The following is a 20,662-nucleotide window of genomic DNA, read 5'->3' as shown; positions in this document are numbered from 1 at the left end:
AACACGATAGCTCCTTGTCAAAAGCAGATATCACAATTTCACAAATATTGTCAGGTATAGGTCGTTCAAGACAGACATTTGTAAGTTATTATTTACAAATTCTAACTTCATTCTTGTTTGGCGAGTGTGGCTTTTGCAGAAAGGCATAACGAAAGTAACAAGTGCTAGTAAAGAGAGAGAGAGACACAGAAGGATAAATGAAAAAGAGGGAGGTTAACCAGGACCGAGTTCAATTGGCTGCTCTTCACTGGGCGAAGAGGAAAGGGAAAGAAAAAGGTGAAGTGCAATTAAACATGCCGGTCGTGCCCGCTTTCAGATATTTCTCGCTTGCAACTTATTTCCGGCGTGAATTCGCTCAATTGTAAACGTGCAGCTTAATTTTTGAAACTGCATAACAGTCCTAGGACCATGCAAAATATTTGAAGTCCGTCAAGTTCCCACAAGGCTGGTGCCCTGGACGCCACAACCAACGGAAGTGACTTAAGATGGCCTGCTTCATGACTGAAGCCGCCCCTCTTCACCACATATTTTCCCTTTAGCGCAGACCCGCCCAGTGTCTACTTTATAACATATATAACGAACATATATAAGTGATTGCAAAAACGTTTGCAAACGGTTATTGCAGTCACTTATATATGTTGACCGCTTCAACGAACATATATATACGAACATATATAAGTGTTGCAAAAACGTTTGCAAACGGTTATTGCAGTCACTTATATATGTTGACCGCTTCAATAAATATTTAGTTGAGAGTTACCGCTCGTCCTGTCTGCTTCTAGTCTTCGTCCGTGTCCCTTCGCGCTATAAACTAAAGGTATATAAATTTGAACATGTATAAATTTGAACAAATTTGCCCGCCCAGTGTCAGCGCAGCGAGTGTCCTGAATTTGACGCGGAACGTAAAGTGTTGATGTATAGTCTGAAACACAAGATGGCCGCACGTTCACGCGCAAGTAACATTTCTTTTTTTTTCTGCGAGGACAATGAATATTTAAGGGAGAGGTGACTTGGCTCCTCCCAAAGTTCATCCATAATACAGGGCTGCAGTGGATCGCGACTGGTGAGCCGTGTAGATCAACATAGAATGGATGGCGCGCATCCTGTTCCACTGCGGGTCAAGTTACTCGTGATGCTAGGTGCTGTCATTTTACAAGATGGAATGTGAAGAGGCTCCTGACTTTACCGCATTTGTTAATATAGCACTCTGGTGGAGTACTTGCCGGTAACTTTTGCAAGGCTAAGTCCGCCTGCAGCAAGCGATACTCCTCCTCATTTTCCTTTGAAGCCATAAGTAAACATTTTAAAATAATATGGTACTAGAATTCAACTTTGTTTCTTTCTTATGTTTCTACAAATTCGAAAGGATGGAAAGTGGTGCGTGTTGGTACGGTAATATATGTTTAGGTTATAACGCGAAGGGCTACATACGATGGCTAGAAGCAGAAAGGACGAGCGCTAACTCTGAAGTAAATCCTTATTGAAACGATCAACATATATAAGTGATTGCAAAAACGTTTGCAAACGGTTATTGCAGTCACTTATATATGTTGACCACTTCAATAAATATTTAGCTGAGAGTTACCGCTCGTCCTGTCTGCTTCTAGTCTTCGTCCCTGTCCCTTCGCGCTATAAACTAAAGGTATATAAATTTGAACGTGTATAAATTTGAACAAATTTGCCCGCCGGTTAACTAATGACATCATTTCCGCTTTGTGATTAGAAAAAAGGCAGCTGAGACCGAGCCGGAACCTCCTCAAGAATGCCAAGTTCGAGCGTTGAACTCATGTTCGAGCTCAACTTTTGCTTGGCCGACGTCGACACACGGTCCAATCAGGAATGGCGGCCAAAGAAACGCCGGCAAACGGACCACTACGAAAACCAACCCTATTTGCAAAAGCAAGCTTGATTGTGAACAGTGCCGCGGGTTCAATATTCGCACCCCATGTCCTCGTGCGTCTGCTTTCTCCGCGTTCAACAAACCCAGGAGAACAAGGAAGGTTTCAGCTCGCAGCCAGCGTGTCGACACGACTACTTGTGTTCCTCAGTGCCAGTCGCTTTCTCCAAACGTTGACTTGGAGCAGGACAAAAGAAAAGATATATGTTTATTTAATTTTTTTATTTTTATTTCTCTCAGGGAGGCTTGGCGACACAATAACGTACTGATAGGTGCCGCTCTGCGAAATAGAGGGTATACAGAAAGGCTATTGAAAAAGGAAATACGAAGCAAGTAAAACAAAGCAAGAACCCGAACTGATATCTGCCATTTCACTTTCCGCGTCTTCAGTGACGAATATTTTATTTCCTTATGTCATCTTGATTTCGCTGCTGAATTTTATGTGGTGTACACGAGAGTCTTAATGATAGCTAGAATTTTGAAAGGCAGCCATTTAATTCTAGGTGATCAAAGAAACAGTCAAGTGATGTAGGTGATGATGAAGAATGCAAGGAGCCTAATATGCGCCTAAGTGTCAAAAGGCCTTGATGTAATGTTGACATATTTGTCTTCGTTGTACGTCCTACAATTTGGTAGAGGCTAGAGTAGTAGAGTATCATAGCAAAGGCTTATCTTGTTCGCTCACTGTTTATCGGCCCTTCCAAGCCACAACCTTGCTGTAATCCCTCTGTTTTGTTTGTTTTCTCTTTGAGTGCGTTTCACATGACGCTAACTCACTTTCTATTTCGTTTAGCGAATATACGATGTTGCGAAAGGATTGCATTTAACACGTAAACAGAGAGTTGAGAGCCGCGCGTTTGCTCGACGAAAAAGCAGTTCGGTCGAACACTCTTCCATTACAATTGCTTACTTAATGTCACGGTGCCAGTAGTTGGAATCACACACCGACGTTTACAAAAGCGCATGTAATAACAAAAGCACGCAGGGTTTCCTTGAACAAATGTGTTTTCAAAACGCGTTCTCGCCTGCTCTGTTTGGATTCGCTTTTTTGCCTTCTGTCTAACTTGACTTACACTGTCTCAAAGTAAAAGCAAGATAAAAAGAAAAACGGAATCGAAAGCTAAAAGTAACTTGACAACCACTGCAATATGTCTTTCCATTTTAATGGTTGAACTACTTTCTTCTATAGCTATTTCGTAACTGCCTCTTAGGGCATTCCATTATCCGAGATCCGTTTTTGGATCGTTGAACCATCTTCGTCATTTATTTCCCCACTTCGTGCTTCGCGAACTATAGGCTCTACGCTTGATGAGTAAACTCTCTTTTTTTGTGATGTTCGGCACATTCATTAAAGCTTTTATCACATCATGATGCTAATATATATGAGCCTAAAGTACACTAATCTTTGGTTTGGCAGGTAAAAGGCATTTCTTTCTGCCAACATGCACAAATGATGTTCGCCAGCTACTCCTGGGAACAGCAGTTTGCTTCGGGACTTGTACGTACGGCTCCAAGAATAATGATTCTCAATCACGCGTACGGTGCTGCAGCGCCATGCTGTTGCACTCTAGCATTCACATTCCGTTAACTTGGGGCTTTGAGAACGCACTACTACCGCGCGATAATGGATCGCACCGTTCGGTGGAAACACGCAACGTTAATCGACTTGGGTTCTATCGGACAACGGCGTCAGAGCGAACTTGCCTTTGAGCGAAGTGGATACGCCCGAACAATGCAGTTAATTCGCTCACCAAGGGTTATAGATTCAGACGCTTCAGCAGACATTACTTGGCAACGCGTGCAAGGAGACGTCGAAGAGTGGGAAACGGATTTCATTTGTCTTGTTTAGGCAGCTTTAGCGGAGTTTTTGCGCTCCACTCCGCTCAGGCAGATCTATGCGGGAGCACAAGGGCGCGCACTCACAACTTTCATGCCGGTGGAACCTCAGGGCGCGTCCACTTGGCGTATTTGTCGTTTCGCAGGCAAGTCGATGGCGCTTCTCCCTCATCTCTGGAAGAGGCGCTTGCTTATAACAAAAAAAAGAAAGAAAACCTTCGCAGATGTATGCCCATTCCAGCAACCCGCATGTCACAGACAGCGAACCTGCATAAAGGAGTCCTCACGCCCTTCGGTAGTTCTAGGGGGTCTGTTTTGCCACTGCCAGAAATCCACCCAATACTTTGCTGATATATTACTACGTACGGTGCGATTCCTTCGCTATATACCAGGGCCCTTTCAAATGCTTCGCTATGTCTGAACTTAGTACTTCTATATACTACTTAGTGCACACGTTCCAGCTGTATACCGAGGCTTGGCGTTCCGGCGGCCTTGCAGAACTACGCCGCTGGCTGTTCTAAACGATAGCTCATCGCCGACGCCAGAGTCCGGCTGCGCGTTCTCACTGACTTCACACGCCCGCTTCGCGGCCCCGGCTGCGTTGCTGGTGGTTGTTTGATTGACATTTGAGGTCTAACGTGCCGCCACCGCTTGTGAAACGATGTAGAACACCACTTAGCAACTTTGCAAATTTGACTCGGTTCTCTGAGCGTGGAAATAAGAGTTGAGGGCAGCGTAAGCGATGTTCTGAGAAACCTGCCCGCGAGCTCCTTGTACTGTTATCTGTAAAAATGTTAGCTCCTTAAATGCGCCTTAGCGACACAAAGCACCGCTTTTCAAGTTATCTAGCTTTGGAAGCTAACCTTTAGCTTCGGGAACAAATCTTGAATGTGGTGAATCTTTAACGCGACGGTTAAGTTGTGAAAGACAGATTGCGAGATTAGAAATTCCTGGTTTCTAGGTGAATTCCACAAATGTATGTGGCAATGCCAATTTCGTCTTAAGTATCACGTAGCTTCGCAAAGAGAGCACCTAGAAGCAGACTACCACCGGCTATTGCTGGTACGAGCAAACACTGTTTCGAGGCGGCCATTCCGGAAATTAAACTGTCACACCCTTTCTCAGGCGTTTGCTCTATACGCATTGACATAGATAGAAAAACGCGAAAGCAAAAACGCGTGAAACTTGCTGCCAGCGCTTAAGGGTGTCGCGAATAACCTGCGGATAGACAAGCAGACCAACAAAATAGAACGACACTTCTATGAACTCACAACTGAGTCTAACAGAAAGAAAAAAAAGGGGGGGGGGGATTAATATATACAGGTGCACGCAAATATGAGCGCAATTAACAAACAAAACCAAAAGGCCACAATCATTGCACACAATAGCACAACTGCTCAAGTCAATGGCAGCTTGCAATTTTCTTTCCTGCATGCTGAACGAGAACCTGCTAGCGCGTTTATCCCCCAGTCGTACCATGTGTTGCCGTGTAAAAAGTGCCTCCAAAGGTTTGCCGCTGTGACTTACCGCTAATGGAAACCGGCTGCTTAGCACGAGGTCGCGGGTTCAGTTTTCGGCCTCTGCCAGCGCACTACGATGGCGGAAAGATGTAAAACCTCTATTGTATTCGAATATTACTTCTCAGTAGGTAAACCCAGTGGGTCAACCATAATGCGGAGCTCTACACAACAGTCTCTGTCATAACTGCAGCCGCGCCTTCGTAGCACAGAACCTCATCAATAATGGAAGAGACCATACGACGCATTTTTCACTTCTAAGAGTTGGTGTGTTTTGCAGTCTTCCGCTGACAAATTATCGTCATGCACTGTGAATATAAGTGTCTGCGTATAGGTTTGAATGATTTAAGACGTTCGGCGTTCTTTGCTTGCTTAAAGGGAGGAGGGATTGCATACGTCCACATTTTCAGGGTGCATCGGCGATTTTTTTTAATTTAAAGGACACATCGAGGCCACATAGGACAAACTGGGCCGGGCGACCATGGCGCGTTCTGCATCTGGCACCACCCCGTAGGATTATAGTAATTCCTTCGCGTAGATTCATGGGATGACAACGACAGCCGTATGGGTATGCGGAGTAGTGACCGGTTTGGTAAGAGGTGCTGTAGGACACTACGTTTAAGCAGGAAGAATACCTCGCTGATTTTCTCACTGATACTTGACTTGAACCACTAAACTTGTGCAGTTTATTCAGCATATTACTACAGCTTTAGCAAGACTTGCATTCGCAATCAATGCAACATCGCCGGTGGCACGCCAATCGCACATTATTGCGATTCTGCGAAGCAATGTCAGCTCCGCAATGGCGCGCTTAGACAAGAGCAAGACCGCTCGTTCACTCGTTCCCTACTTTGTTCCTGGCCCGGTATTCCAAAAAGTTCTTAAGTTAATGTGTTACGCAAGAGCAGACACACGCCGGTCATCCGTGGCACTCGACATAATATTACCGTAACTTTTGTTATTGCGTTATTACCGTAAAAGCCTCATGAGTTCGACCTATGGGCTAGTACTAGGACACACAAAAAGTTCTTACATTAGAATTGTTTATAAAAACAGACGACAGGCAATAGCGACGTTGGACAGGTTATTATGGAAGGCGGCCGGCCAGCCGCACAGAGAACTTGCGAACGAGGGCGCTTGGTGAATTAAGCCCCTCGGTATTTTTTTTTTTTTTTTTTTTACAAAGCTTCCCCATGGCGAGGATAATGGTCTGATCTTTTTCCAATTCTATTTCTTTTCGCGGTTCATCTGTACATCTGCTTCACCTGTCTGAGTCGGACTCTGCCTGCATTATCACCAGGACCAGCAGATCGTACGCGATGGATCAGAATGGAACAGAATCGAGAGCAAGAAACTCTCGCATTATGCCAGCTCCCTGTTCACCCGAAGCTGGGCGAAACCGCATGACGTCGACAAAAGCAAGGTGAAGTAAACAGTGTCGCTGGTCGCATATGAGATCAGGATTCGTATAGACGGCTTTGCAAACACTGTCACATCGATGAGCCTGTGACTCAAGTTCCGGTCACGTAATTTTATCAATCTACTATGCCGAGAAAGAAAGCACGTCTTCCGTTTCGTTCAATGTACGGGAAGTCGCTTTTTACGATTTCAAACAAAAGAAAGGCGCATGAGGCCTCAAAACTAATATGCATATTCTTTTTTTTCGTAATAAATTACGGCAGGATTGATTTGTGAACTAGCGACTGCCTGCAGTTTAAACTTGTTGAAAGTCAGGCTGGTTTCTGTTCTGGCGTCGGGACGATGTTCGCTACGGTCTTTCTTACCGGCAAAATTAGGCGCCCTATGACAATGAGCACCACCCGAAGCCGTCCAGGGGCCTCTGTTTCTAAGCAGCACGATATGGTCCGTAAACTATGTGAGTTAAAAAAAAGAACTCACGAGCGTGTAGACTGCGCACACGAAGCTTCCCTTGCGCACGGAGAGCCAGCAACAGGAGCGTAGGATAGCCATGCCGCGACGCGTGTACCCGGAAGGACAGTGACGTCCTTGAGACGGCGCTGGCAGCAGCACGTGTATCAGCGCAGGACGGAGCTGTGCTGGCAACAAGAAGAGCAGTCCGACGCTGACGATCCGTTGCCTTTCGACCAACTCGCCGGAACCAACGTCGCTCGCCGCTCTCATATCAGCCGCCCCGGGCGAGGGATTCTGGCTCCATACGCTGCGTGTCGCTACGATCGCCAGCAACGGCACTTTCCTGTTGGCTCTCTTCTTTCGTCCCCGTTTTCCTCGATGTCCCCGCGTCTCTCCTTTTTCCCGGTCTCCCCTCCACTCCTCTTCCGCCGACCCCGGCACGAAGCGAAGAAGCTGCGAGAGATGCTTTATACTTCGACGCGATATCTTCCCCACCCAGAGTATTCCCTCTTCTCGCTGCTCAGGCTTCGTGTTTTTTTTTTTTTTTTGCGCCTTGTGCAGATTTCGAGAATGCCTATTTTTCTGTGCTGCTTTCTTTATTAATATTATCATTATTTGTTAGATGCCAGACACGACACAAAGAGCGTGTCGCGTTTTTGGCCTATTTCCTCCCTCTATTGTTGCCACGCGCTGTACATAATAAAAAACAAAATAGAAAGGATGAGGAAAAGAACTCTCTCAGAAATCTCTGCTGCATTTCTGACATGCAATACTGTGACGTAGCACCTCTTTATTTAGAGGAAGAAAAGTACAGGAACTTCAGCAACACTGAGCACAAACCTCTCGGTATCTCGCAACAGCTAACCCAACTTTCACTTGTTTTTATTGACGCGTGCTAGTCCTCGTTCGCTTTCGCTGTTCGGAGTGCAAACTGCGAACAACTTGGTGCGGACAAAGTCGAATAGCTTGCGAACTCGGCGAATTTCTTGTGTTTGGTTTTGAAGGGCAATCTCGACAGAGTCTGGTCATGGCGATTAATCATGGCTTGAAATCACAAAGCTTTTTGTTCGTAAGTGGTATTTGCTTTTGGCCAGCCACCTTCGCTAATATACCATGTCCAACGTCACCATTGACTGGCATCTCCTCTTACGAACAGTTATAGTTTAAGAATCTTATCTGAGTAGCGGCCATCAGTGATAATGATATAAAACTAGTAAAAATCAGCTTGCATTGCGGACATATATTACGCTTTTCCTCATTTTTTTTTTTTTTTTTTGCCCAGAGCCGGTATAAATGATTACTATAATTTTATCTATGGAAGGAGGAGGAAGGAAAAAGTAGAGAAGGAAAGGCAGGGAGGTTAACCAGTTTAGCGTAACCGGCTTGCTACCCTACACATGGGAGAGGGATGGGGGCGATGAAAGATGGGGAAGGGGGAGAGAGAGAGAGAGAGCACATAGCACAACACACAAACATCGTCCGGTAGAGTCCATCAATCTGGCATTGTACGTGATAACACGGTCAGAGACATAGTGCCGGGGTGCTTCAAAACGTTTCAACTAGTCATGAAACTTTCCCGAAGGTTTCATATAGGGACAGAAGATGGTACCTTGGCGCTGGATTAAGTATAAGGTACATGATCTGCCACGCCAGATGGCCGGGCTGCGTGATCATGCAAATCTTTCACGAGAAAGGTGCCTCTCCCACATTTATTTCAGCCCGTTTATTGAGTCAACATGAAACGGCAGCATTCGGCAAAATAACTTAATGTGCGATGCGTTTCTGCTTAAATTATACACGGCACCATTTAACGATTGACGTCGCCTCCTCCCCCTAGTAGCCTTCCTTACACAAACTGTTTTGTTCGGTTGTCTCTATTTGCATTTTGTCTAGTTTGTTGGGTGAGTCAGATATATTTGGTTAGCTAGTTCAATGCGTTAGTAAGTTAATTATATTTGCTTAGTCATTATAGTAAGTAAGCTATCAGTGAATAATATTGTTATTTGAGTTGCATAACAATCAGTTGCTTAGCTTTGTTTGTTTAATTAGTTGATTAGTTTCGTTGGTTATTTATTTACTTAGATTAGTTGGTCTATTACTTAGTTATAACAATGTAACTAGTTTGTTGGTTGATTTGGTTTTGTTACTGTAGTTTGTTACGTTACTTATTGAGTTTAGTTATGTAGGTATTAGATCAGTAAGTTCGGTTAGTTAGTTATTCGACTGATAATTAGTAATTACGTATTTGTTTGGTTAGTTAATAAGTTGGTTAGCTTTTCTAGTTTAGTAAATAGCTGAAATGTTGAGTAATCAGTTTAGTAATAATTTAGTAATAATTAGTAACCAGTTTAGTAATTTCGTAATTGGTTTATCAGTCAGTTGGTTAGTTTTGTTAGATTAAAACGCATGTTTTTAACGCACACTTACACAAAAGCGCGACGTGAACTTGCTCTGTAATCGGTTTCTAACGCTGGAGCGGGCCAAGCGTACAATTTGAATAATTAATTAAAGTGCTGTTGCAAACGAAGTTGAACCTGGACATAAAACAAGGCGTTGTATAGTTGTTTCTAAATTGTTCGCATTTATGTCTCTGAACACTGTACGGAAACAAGGCGGCCATTTGGACGTGGTGTCGACAATATTCACGCGCCGATGTAGGCAGTCGCTCATTGAGCAGCAGCGAGCGTACGCACAGAACGCCTGTGGTCGGTCGTTTGGTCCCGTACACCGCCTACTTGCGCGAGCGCCGCGGTGCGTCTTCTGCGGGCACTATGCGAAGCTCTCCCGTAGCGTTACGCGGTAGTTTCATGACAAGATAGCACGCAGACCATTGTGAATGCAGTCTGCTCTCGCAGCATTTTGCAATTCCAAAGGACCACTCATAGTTCCTGCATTGAGTCAGTATACTTCTGGGACCCCGACTTGACCTACTAGACTTACTTGGTCCACCGCCTATACTCCGTATCCGCATTTAGCAAGCAACGCTGTGGAAGCTGCGGGAGTAGCGTGATTACACGAGTCCAGCTCTACGTGTTTTGTGACGCTTTCGATACCATATCCAATTAAGATGCTACAGCTAACGCGTGTGCGTGTAAGGTAACGACAAATTACGTACTATTTTTGTCCATTTGTAAACTTTCAGTTTGCAGCGTACTATGCATTGGCCGGAGGCTGAAGCAGCGCGCTGCGGCCGCTGGTCGCATAAACGTGTCCCTCCGATCGTTTCGCGGTAAAGAGGTTTAGACATGCGCGACGCCTTCCGTGTACTAATTTGTTTTGTATGATAATTACGTGTATGCTGCGACATAATAGTATGCTACGTAATGTTATATCGGTTTACTCGACGCATACCTAACATCTCTTTACCTATACCTATACACACCTATACGCTCAATCGCTTCGGTGGCCGAGCAAGGGCTGCGTTCGGTCGGCCTTCCGCTGCTTGCGTGAGTACTGTGCGCACGCACAATATATGAGCGCAGTGTTACAGTGCTCCTGCTGATCTGCTGTGTGTACGCTCTGGTCTGAGCTGTAAACGTCAAGCGAAAGTTGTCTCATGTATCACTGGGCGCTGACTATGGTCGACGACTTTTCGCCGGTCTCATTTCGTCCACCATCGAGGGTCTCTAGATGAAACAAGTTTTTGAGATGCGAAGACTGCAACGTCACTTGGCGACGCATTGCGCCGGCGTTGTGAAACACCTGGTAGCTGCGAGGAGCGTTGTTCCTTTTACTGCGCAAGGGTTGTCTTGCGTGCTGCATTGAGCCATGTCACACTCGCATATATATATATAGTTGGAAGAGTGCCCAAGGAGTTCAGGCGCAGCGCCGAACTTTGCTATACCGCTGTCAATGATTTGCTCTTTGTGGCCAAACAACCTTTACCTTCTTCTCTCCTTTTCCTTTATTTTTTCCGCAGCGTCACCTCGATAGCCGAGTCCCATCGGGACGCCTGGAGCACTGTCATTGCTGTGGTTGATATTCGGAGCTCCAAGCCCGCGGCGGCAAACGTGGCAATGTATTTGTATGTTCAAAATAAGAAATTGGACGACGATTACGCTTCTTGGTAATGCGATCTTTGAGCGCAGTTGCTGCCTTATTTCAACAACAGGCAACCGCATACAGAACACGCAGTGCCGAACGGAGGCGGTTCTGCGTTTCGGATTGGGCAGCACACACCGCGATCACGTTGCGAATGGAGCGAAGCGAGGCGCGACTGCCTCGCTATCGCAAGACGCAGCGCGTAGGTGACGCGTGGACGCGATTCACAGCAGCCGCCGCAGTCAGACCTACGCTCATGCAGTGCTTTGTTTCCATATATGGTATCGGTGGCGTCATCGGTGAGCAGACGACGCGCGCTACTCTGGCACCATCTAGTAGACATCGTCGCCGCAAAGCCCGTCTTGCACTGCACTACGCTTTTCTTCTCATGATTTCGCCATACCCTCCTCGCGCTCTCTTTGCTATGACCGTCTTTCATCCGCGATCCACATTCGCTCTTTCATCCTTCGCTGTGCTCGTTCCGACGCCGACACTCGCCGAAAGAAACGGACGCCTAAGAGCTGCACTCTACAAATACGCTCTTCAAACATCCTCATTATTGGCGGCAGAGTATTTTCCATGAATGTCGCTCTGAAAAGAAAGGAAGACATAAATAAAAAAAGAATGGAGGGAGAAAGGAAAGAAAGGAAGAAGATGGGCTGACGCTACATGTTTTTACAGAGGCGCACGTGCATGAAACTTTAACGCCATTCGTGTCATCTGTGTCAGCAAAGGTCAGGTAGACGTCCAGCTCAACCACTTCTCTACGTGCCGCGCGAAAGCGGGGATTTGGAGACAGATTCAGGGAGTTCTCACCACGTTGAGTAAACACTTCAGAGACACCCCGGTACCTTATTAAAAATTCGAACCTGAGGGCCACGCATGCATACTTTAGAATGTGAAAACTCTCCGGGCAAAGAAAGAAAAGGAAAGGAGTGTGTGTTGCTTAGGTGAGATCTAGGACCAGAATAACGACGTCACGTGAAGCAGAAAAAAAAAGGTGAATGTTATGCGCGTGCATGTATGCACTAGGAACTGGAAACTTCGCAGGGAATTCAAAAATAAAAAAGAACGAAAGAAATGAGAAATGACGTCTATGTGAGATCCACGATCGAAATAACGATGTCACGTGAAGCGGGAAAAAAGGCGATGCTCAACCACTAACGGGCGGCTGTCGATAAATTTTGTCCGAGAGGCGGCCTTGAAACGACTACACGAAGATTATACTAAGCGATGTTGCTGAGCAAGGTTGCGCGCGAACGACGATCATCGCGGTGATTTCCCGGGCGGCCAAATTCCCAGCTCTTCCTTCCATACCGTTGGCACACACACCGCACTTCGAGGCACGATAGTCTCATATCATGAGTTGACACGCCAGTGAACGTTTCCTGAAAATCTGGAGCAAAGATGAAATGAAATAAAGGCGTTTTCACTTAAAAAAGATTGGCGCAGCTTCAGTTTCTCTTCAAACTCCTGCCAGCATTTATGGAAGCAACAGATTAATTTAGACCACCCACGCTTTAGGCCGGCAGAAACTTTCTCCCTTTTCCGTGTTTATTTCTCCCTTTTTTTCTCACCGTTGGGACGCCGCAATTTTAGTTCGAATTTTATGGCACTTTACGTCATCTCCAACCGAATGGGCGCTGCTTCCCTCTTTCCCGCATAATCCGCGTATCCTTTCAGAGCTCTCACCAAACGGCCTCCGTACTGGCACAGTCTCTGAGGGGTCATTCCATTAACGCCTTCTCCTCCACCCTAAAGTGATCTTGCGTCTTTTTTTATTGCCACTGCATTCGCAGTTCATTCATTCTTTATATGCGGCGAGCGTCGCGTCGAAGTTCCACAATAATGCTAATATATATTAAATTACGAGGAGGAGTACACTAATAATGTGACTGACGACTAAGTATTAAATATTTTGTGCCGTTGGCAGAGACCCGCGATCGTGACCTTGTTCGCCAACCGAGTACGGGAGAAGGAAAAAAAAACGAAGTCGCATGTCACACGGGTCCTTTAAATGATTCTTCTCTTTTTTTTTTTTTTTGCTCACGCTAAGATAATTGTATGCATGACGATTAGCGTGCCGACTTGATGTTTTTGAAACTTCACAGGAAATAACACAGGCACACGGCACACAATATATGGGGAACTAAACTGTATCTTTGAGATCAGGTTATTCCAGAAAATGTGAAGGCGCCTTCGCAGTGAGGGTCGCACAGGGGGGCACGATTCGAGCCCATTTCGTAGATTAAAGTGCGATCTCTGAGGCTCATTTAGTGTGTAATTTGGGGGCCTGTGCTTTGGGAAGTGTGGAATTTGGGCTGTGAAGATGCTGCAAATAGCGGAATGGGTATGTTCTGTACTCTCGTACATATCATATTGGGCGGCGAATTGGCCACGTTCGAGCAGGGCTCTCGTCATTTTGAACACTGTGAGCGTGTTACCGAGCGCAGTTAAACAACATGAAGCGTTTATTTATCGCGGCATGAGCAGCCGGGTGTACCAGCCAGCATAGCACGTGCTCGAGGCATCAAGTGAAGAGCTCGCCTAATCAGAGGAAGCCTCGACCGTGCTCACCAAGAGAAGAGGAGAGGAACAGTGGATGGATGGCAGGTTGGATGCCGGTGGAGAAATCGGCTGGCTTCTGCTACACTAGGATCAGGTACTTTGAGTTGTGGGCACAGGTTCGCCGTTATCAGATATGTTCGTTTTAACGGGCCATGTTGCTCAATGGCTCTACAATATCATTTAGTTTATCATCGCTTTCACCTGGAGTACATGTATAGCACGCCAAGTGTCCATCAAACATCTCCACATTTAGTTCAATATATCCCCCTCTCTCTTTCTCTCTCTCTTTGAAACTTCGTTTTGATCACACAGCCATTAGCAACCGTTGCTGTACAACGACAGCTATTCGACAAAAAAGTCACTTCACGACAATGAACGCATTCATTAGAATGCAAAAGCCTCAATGAATCCGAGCGGACATTGGAAGGCTCAATGGAGACAGCCCCTAAGGAAGAGCGATAGCGGCCGAGTGTTCTCATTCCCGGTCCTGCGCGCAACTTAAATATTTATGTCATATCATAAGATGATACTTCTTTCATAAACGCCTGACCACTTAGCCGAAGCGATTATTTATAAGGATACGTTTGTTGCATAAAAGGCTACAGCGCACTGCTACTTTTTATACGTAGCTGAAGTATACTTTTACACGTAACTGAAGGGGACAATCATAAGACACTAAATTTTTCTACCTTTTCCATTTTTATGTCAGCGTTCATCGCAAGGGCTTAGCCGAAATGAGCTTAGCCGAAGGGTTGTTGCTATCTGGAGGAACCTGTCGTCATTGGCAGATTCATTCGCTCCCACGTCACGGCATATCGCGAGTGAGAGAAATGTCGGAGGTGCCAGGCTTGGAATGCTGTTACTGCAGGCACGGGGTGATGCCTTGAATACTTATGGGATGTAAAGAAACACATCCAGGTAAATTAGGTTTATGCGCAAATATAGGCGCTGGAAATATGTATGCACGAAAGTACTTGCGGCGACTCCTCTCTCGAATATGTGATGGGGGGCTGTCCTAAATACTGCACCGTGCTTTTTTTGTGTGTGTGCTGGTGATCGCAAACTAACGCTATTTGTGTGACTATGGCTCTAGTTAGTGGGCATATGGCGTGTTGATATTCTCGCTTTCTGTTCCTTTTCTCTCTCTCTCTCTCGCTATATATATATATATATATATATATATATATATATATATATATATTTCCTCAGGGTGGCATTATCAATTAGGAGGGAGCTGTCTCTAAATAGGCACGCCTTCCCATTCTTCTGTTCATGAAAATAACGAAGAAAGAAGCTCGATTTATGAGGAATCGTGCATGCAAGTGCATGTGCTTGTTTCTGTCAGACGCATGTGTAATAAAGTGCGCGCATTCGTATGTGCTTGAGACATTCACTCAGACCTATCTATACAACCGGGTCTAAGATTGATGCCTACTTTTCCGTTTTCCAACCTTTAAAATGTGAAAAAAAAATAAAATAATCTTTGATACCGTTTATTCTGACCGGATTTGCGGAAATCAGTCGTGATTGTCGAATGACTGTTGCGTTGGGCTGAAAAGCACATTTTGGTTTCAGGCCACGGCGCTCACAGGAAAGCAAAAAGGCTTCTCTACGAGAAGTTGTGCGCCTGTTAAAAAATATTCACCCAGCAAAACTTATCTCAAGCTTTAAAATACAACTTAGTGGTCCATTCACCGCATTGGGCGCTAAACAGACCAACATGCTCGGTTAATCACTCAACGAACCAATCAACATTTTAGAGAAGGTAGACTCCTTCATGCTGTGAAATGCGCAACCAGTGTTACCATGGTGACCTAAGAACCCCCAGAAACTCGCGACATCTTACATTAATACTGCGGTCATAATATTCGCCAAGCGAGCATTTGCCGTATTGGCCGTCGTGGGCGTTAGTAATGCTAAAATTTTAAGTGTTACAGGGCGTGCGCTTTGATAACTAAGTGTCTTACGTACATAAGGACTGGCCAATCTAAATACTAGGTGGTCAATCGATAAATCTGTCAGATATTCCACACAAGCAAAAAAGAAATACGAGTTCGGAAGAAGTGCGTGCGCGTAAAAGATTAACGCAAGCCAAGCCACGGCTCTGTTGGCCAGCCATCGCACTAAGCGGGAACACCGGACGCTTCGTAACGTAGCATCCGCATGAGACGTAAAAAGTAGCCGTCCTCTTAATAAGTATGCTTGCCTCTGCTACGACTTCCGCACTTTTTGCGCTCTACACAACTGCAGTCTAAACGGAACAGTTTGCCCTTTGTATTTGCACTTGCGTTTCTTGCAAAATACCCACGGGGCTTTGCGCATGCCTGTTGTAATGGGAGTGGGAACTCCGCCAGGCGAATAGTCGCTTTTATTCCCACCCCCTCCATTATCCCTTTCTTCTCTTTTTTTTTTTTTTGTATTGATGGGAAAGAAACCTTAAACAAGTTTGAACATAACCTAAACCGTCAGTGAATGATAGCAGACTCGTTGGTAATCGATACATCTGACCCACCGCGCGAAAGAGGGACGATTAAAGATTACAGGACACGGTAGCAAACATCTGCGTCCATCTTTATCCTTTGTCTGCGATGTTTGTGCTGTGAATCCGATTCATAGCACAGCCTTCAGTGACTTTGTTGGGGGTACGTAGCAGCTGCTGCAGACACGCAGGGCCTTTTGCAAATCTTCAGAAATGTCCTCTGTGCAGTAATCTAACGAAAGAGATAAAGATCATTATTTAATGATTGTAGCATTCGATTGCCTGGCCACACATGCCTATAGCGCGCTACTCCAGATGGCGAGGAAAACGCGTGAAGTGACACAAGAAACGCGCTTGCGCAACATGCATAAGTAGACACAGTCGCAACTAATTAAAGCGCCAGGTCGAGGCCAGTGTCTCTGAGGAAGACGTTGAGACAGTGCTGAGACGTTGAGAAGGTGTTGAGGCAGGCTCACAAAGCGCAACCACGCTGGTGCAAAGTGTGCAGATGCATAAACACGATTGATGTCGTCGAACACATTGTACGCGTTGAACAGCGACACACGCGTCAACTTTAGTTTGCGGGAACAGTAACGCACGAGAAGAATTCACGAGAAATGCTAGTGCAATAAGTATACAAGAAGAACTAGTAGCAATGCAAACAGCCAGCACCAGTTCTTGTAAACCGTTCTATACTGCGAAACTATTAATGAAGTTAAGAGGGTGATGACGGAAAATGTTCGCTCCTAATGTCAACAAGAACCGATTGTGGGGACCAACGGGAGAAGTAGCGCAATTTTGAGGAGTTGTTGAATATGTCAAGGGTAGTGTGTGGGCACAACTGGAGGTCTGTGAGGTAATTAGGCGGGTTGGAGGAATATTTTTTTTTAATTTTATGTACATTGGAGGCGTGGTCGGAAGTTCCAAAGGTGTTTGTGTCATCAAACAGCCAACGCAGTCTTTCAAACGATGCTTGTGTGCAAGCGTCCGAAAATTGTAATTTGTAGTAAAAGAGACGAAAGCATTGGCAGCACTACTGCTTTCAATAATGTGCACTAATAAAATCATATGTACGCTACAATACTACACTAATCAAATCAAATGTACGTCTCCCTAAATTCTTCGAGCGACCGGCGCATAAACCGGACTTCCATTTATGCGGATGAGCGACCTTCTGCAAGGAAATTCAAGACTATGTATGAATCGATTCAGTACAGTCAGCAAACAACTAGGAAGCTCTAGACACAGTCAGAGGCACGTCGAATCACTTAACCAGAGCATCGCTAGGCGCCGAACGAGAGGTTTAGTGTAAACGGTGCCTACGTTCTTAACCATGACAACTAATGCGTCGACTCGGCCGAAAATCTGAAACTCAAAGCGTTGGGTACAAGACAAAGCAGTCGCATAACCTTCAAGTACTTTAGCAGAAGTAAGCATCACAACGAAACGTACGCATCGAGTTCTGTGGAATATTCGCGTTATCCTCTGGGGGCTTTTTATAGAACATTTCTATAACGGTTCCCGAAGGGGTAGTCGCAAAAATCAATTCATTAAGAACTACGCTTACCGAGTGTCGTAAACAACATTTGATTACTTTTCGGGCATCCAACGGAGGAGTTATTGATGGTATTTCCGAGGCTCGTCTCCCGAGAGAACCATAGTGTTTACGTATTTCACTTCGAAACGTCTCGCAGGAAGGTTTCCGGAAATGGTTTAACCAGACAAATGTCCCGCTGCGACCAGCTGACCCTTGAAGTCTAGACTCATGCCCCGTGTCGCTCATCCAACGTGGCCCTTGCAAAGTTGAAAACCGTTCAGAATTGCGAAATCTAGATACGCGGATAGTTGTTTTCTCCGGGCACTGTGCGGAATTATTCTGCTACCTGTCCCCGAGCTTAAAGTACTCGCAGCGAACATGCGCTTGAAGGGAACTTTATTTTTAAAGAAGCTCTTTTTTGTTTCCTGTTCTCTAGGGACCTGCGTTCGTCGCTTCATCGCTGTATATATTTGTGGATATATATAGACAAGATTTTGCGTTGAAGTCGTACAAGACTATAGTATACTGAGATTGCAGCTTTCTCACTGCTAATTCAGCATCTTCATAAAAATGTTCTATTTCTTCATCATCATGACTGGAGTTTGTAGCGTAGGCTTGTGCTACCTTTATTCTGTCTCCTATTTAGCTTTATTACGATGGCTGCTACCCTCTCATTAATGCTGTGAAATTCATCAATGTTGCCCGCTATGTCCTTATGAATAAAAAACCTACCCCGTATTATCTGTTATCTGGAAGCACTCTGTAGCTGAGGACGAGGCCGTTAGTACTGTATGAGCCTCACCAGTTCTAACCTCGCTAAGGCCAACGATTTCCCAGGCAATGCATGATAATTCCTCAAAGAGCCCTGCTAAGCTACCCTCACTGGAGAGGGTTCGTATGTTGAAACTTGCAGGGTCAGTTTCTAATGGCGGCCTGTCCGGATCCAGTTCTTAGCGCCCACTGCTGCGTCGCAGGTCTGACTGCTGACTTGGTCAGGTGCTCCGCAGCTGCTGGGTACTGAGGGCCATGGGTTATATGCAAGAATCATGAGGAAGGTAGTGGCCGAATACTGCACCAGGGAGGCCGATTCCTGTTCTGGTAAGGGAGGGTCTTTGTTGAAGCTTAGTGGGCCTTCCTAATCTGGTTGCACTTGGACTTGTATAGTCCCACAAAGTCTCGACTTTTTTTTGTCGATGTCAAGTGCCACTACAAGCCTGAAAATGTAGTGGACTGGATGGTGATTCGAACATACGACCTTCAGATTAAAAAACCCTGTGTTCTACCTCTGCTCCACGCCAAGGGCAGGATGTAGAAGTGTTAGGTAGTGTGAAGTACTGTGATCGCAGGTTAGTGAAGTCTAGGACTGTTCTTAATCTGAAGAGAAAAATTGCAAAATTAGTCAAGAAGAAACGGGTCAACCTAGACACAGTGAGGTTAACAGAGGACGAATACAGGCTGGAGCTCACAAACAAATATGAAGCTTTAAAACAGGAAGATGAAAATAAAATATATGTAATGGATCAAACCGTAACTAGGCTGCTTTCAGAAGCAGCAATTTAATTGGGAGGTAAGGGACCAAGGTAACCTGTATGTAAGCACTCCCAAATAACAAAATACCTAATAAAGAAAGTACTAAGCATGAAAGTGTTTAACTCAAGAGATCAGATAAAATTCTCTGAACTGTCAAAGCTGATAAACAAAAAGAAAGTCAGCGATATTCAAAATTATAACGTCGTAAAGATCACTTAGGGAGAAACTTGGCATAGGACAGGGCAGTATGCATACAGTGTAAGATAAGCAGGGTAATGTCATCAACAATTTAGGTGTTATAGTAAAAGCAGCAGAGAAATGCTGTATTCGGACCTGTACAGTAGCCAGAGCAGCCACGAAAGTTTCATTGGAGTGGTGATGGACAAGATACAGAGGCTCCTCTGTTACTAGCGATGAAGTTAGAAAGGCCTTACAAGACATGTCCGTGGGAAAATGGGCAGAAGAAGATGTAATAACAGTTGATTTAACCAAAGATGATGGAGATATTTTGTTTGAAAAGCTTGCGGCCCTTTATACGCAATGACTCATGACTTCAAGTTTACCATACAGCCGGAATATAGCTAATATACCAATTCAAAAGAAGGGAGACGTTAACGAATTGAAGAATTATAGCCCCGTTAGCTTGCTTTCAGTATTGTATAAATATTCTCCAAGATAACTTCCAATAGAATCAGGGCAACACTTGACCTTAATTAACCAAGAGAAAAGGCTGGCTTCAGGAAGGGATATTTTACAGTGGATCACATCAATGCCATCAATAAGGTAATTGAGAAATCCGAGGTGTACAATCACCCCCTCTATATGGCTTTTATAGATTACGAAAAGACATTTGATTCAGTAGAGACACCAGCAGTCATGGAGGAATTGCGTGATCAAGAAATACAGAACGCATACGGGAATATCTTAGGAAATATCTGCAAAGATCCTTCAAGTACCTTACTTCTCCACAAGAAAAGTAGAAAATTACCTACCAAGAAAGGGGTCAGGCAAGGAGACACAATATCTCCAATGCTATTCACTGCTTGTTTAGAAGAAGTATTCAAGCTATTAGATTGTGAAAGCTTAGGAGTGAGGTTCAAAGGCGAATATCTCAACAGCCTTGGGTTTACAAATGACTTTGTCCTGTTCAGCAACAATGGGGATGATTTACAGCAAATGATCGATCACCTTAATCAGGTGAGTGTAAGAGTTGTGTTGAAGATTGATATGCAGAAGGCAAAGATAATGTTCAATGGCCTGGCAAGGGAACAAGAATTCGTGATCGCCAGTGAGCCTGTAGAGTCAGTTCAGGAGCAAGCTTATCTAGGTTAATTAATCAAGCGAGACCGATAATGAGAAGGAAATTTACAGGAAAATGAAACTGG

The 20,662-nt window shown here is 45.0% G+C and overlaps 1 protein-coding gene across 4 annotated transcripts in view; it reads right to left on the bottom strand.

The window, feature by feature from the left end:
* LOC126536716 (uncharacterized) overlaps window positions 1–20,662 on the bottom strand; it is a 127,297-nt gene that overhangs the window by 22,164 nt on the left and 84,471 nt on the right. For 3 of the 4 annotated variants that reach the window (XR_008613637.2, XR_011893830.1, XM_055073653.2), the window contains exon 1: window positions 7,150–8,656. The exons of the other annotated variant lie outside the window; for it this stretch is intronic. Coding sequence is in view for 1 of the 3 variants with exons in the window: in XM_055073653.2 (XP_054929628.2) it covers window positions 7,150–7,734 (585 nt within the window). In the remaining 2 variants the exon portion in view is untranslated. Of the gene's footprint in view, window positions 1–7,149; window positions 8,657–20,662 lie in introns of those variants that run through there. 4 annotated transcript variants of the gene reach the window in all.

This window comes from Dermacentor andersoni, chromosome 4 (assembly GCF_023375885.2).
Source record: "Dermacentor andersoni chromosome 4, qqDerAnde1_hic_scaffold, whole genome shotgun sequence".
In the NCBI taxonomy this organism is placed as follows: Eukaryota; Metazoa; Arthropoda; class Arachnida; order Ixodida; family Ixodidae; genus Dermacentor; species Dermacentor andersoni.
Note: the sequence above shows the minus strand (reverse complement) of the source record. Positions and strands in the feature narration are given on the sequence as shown.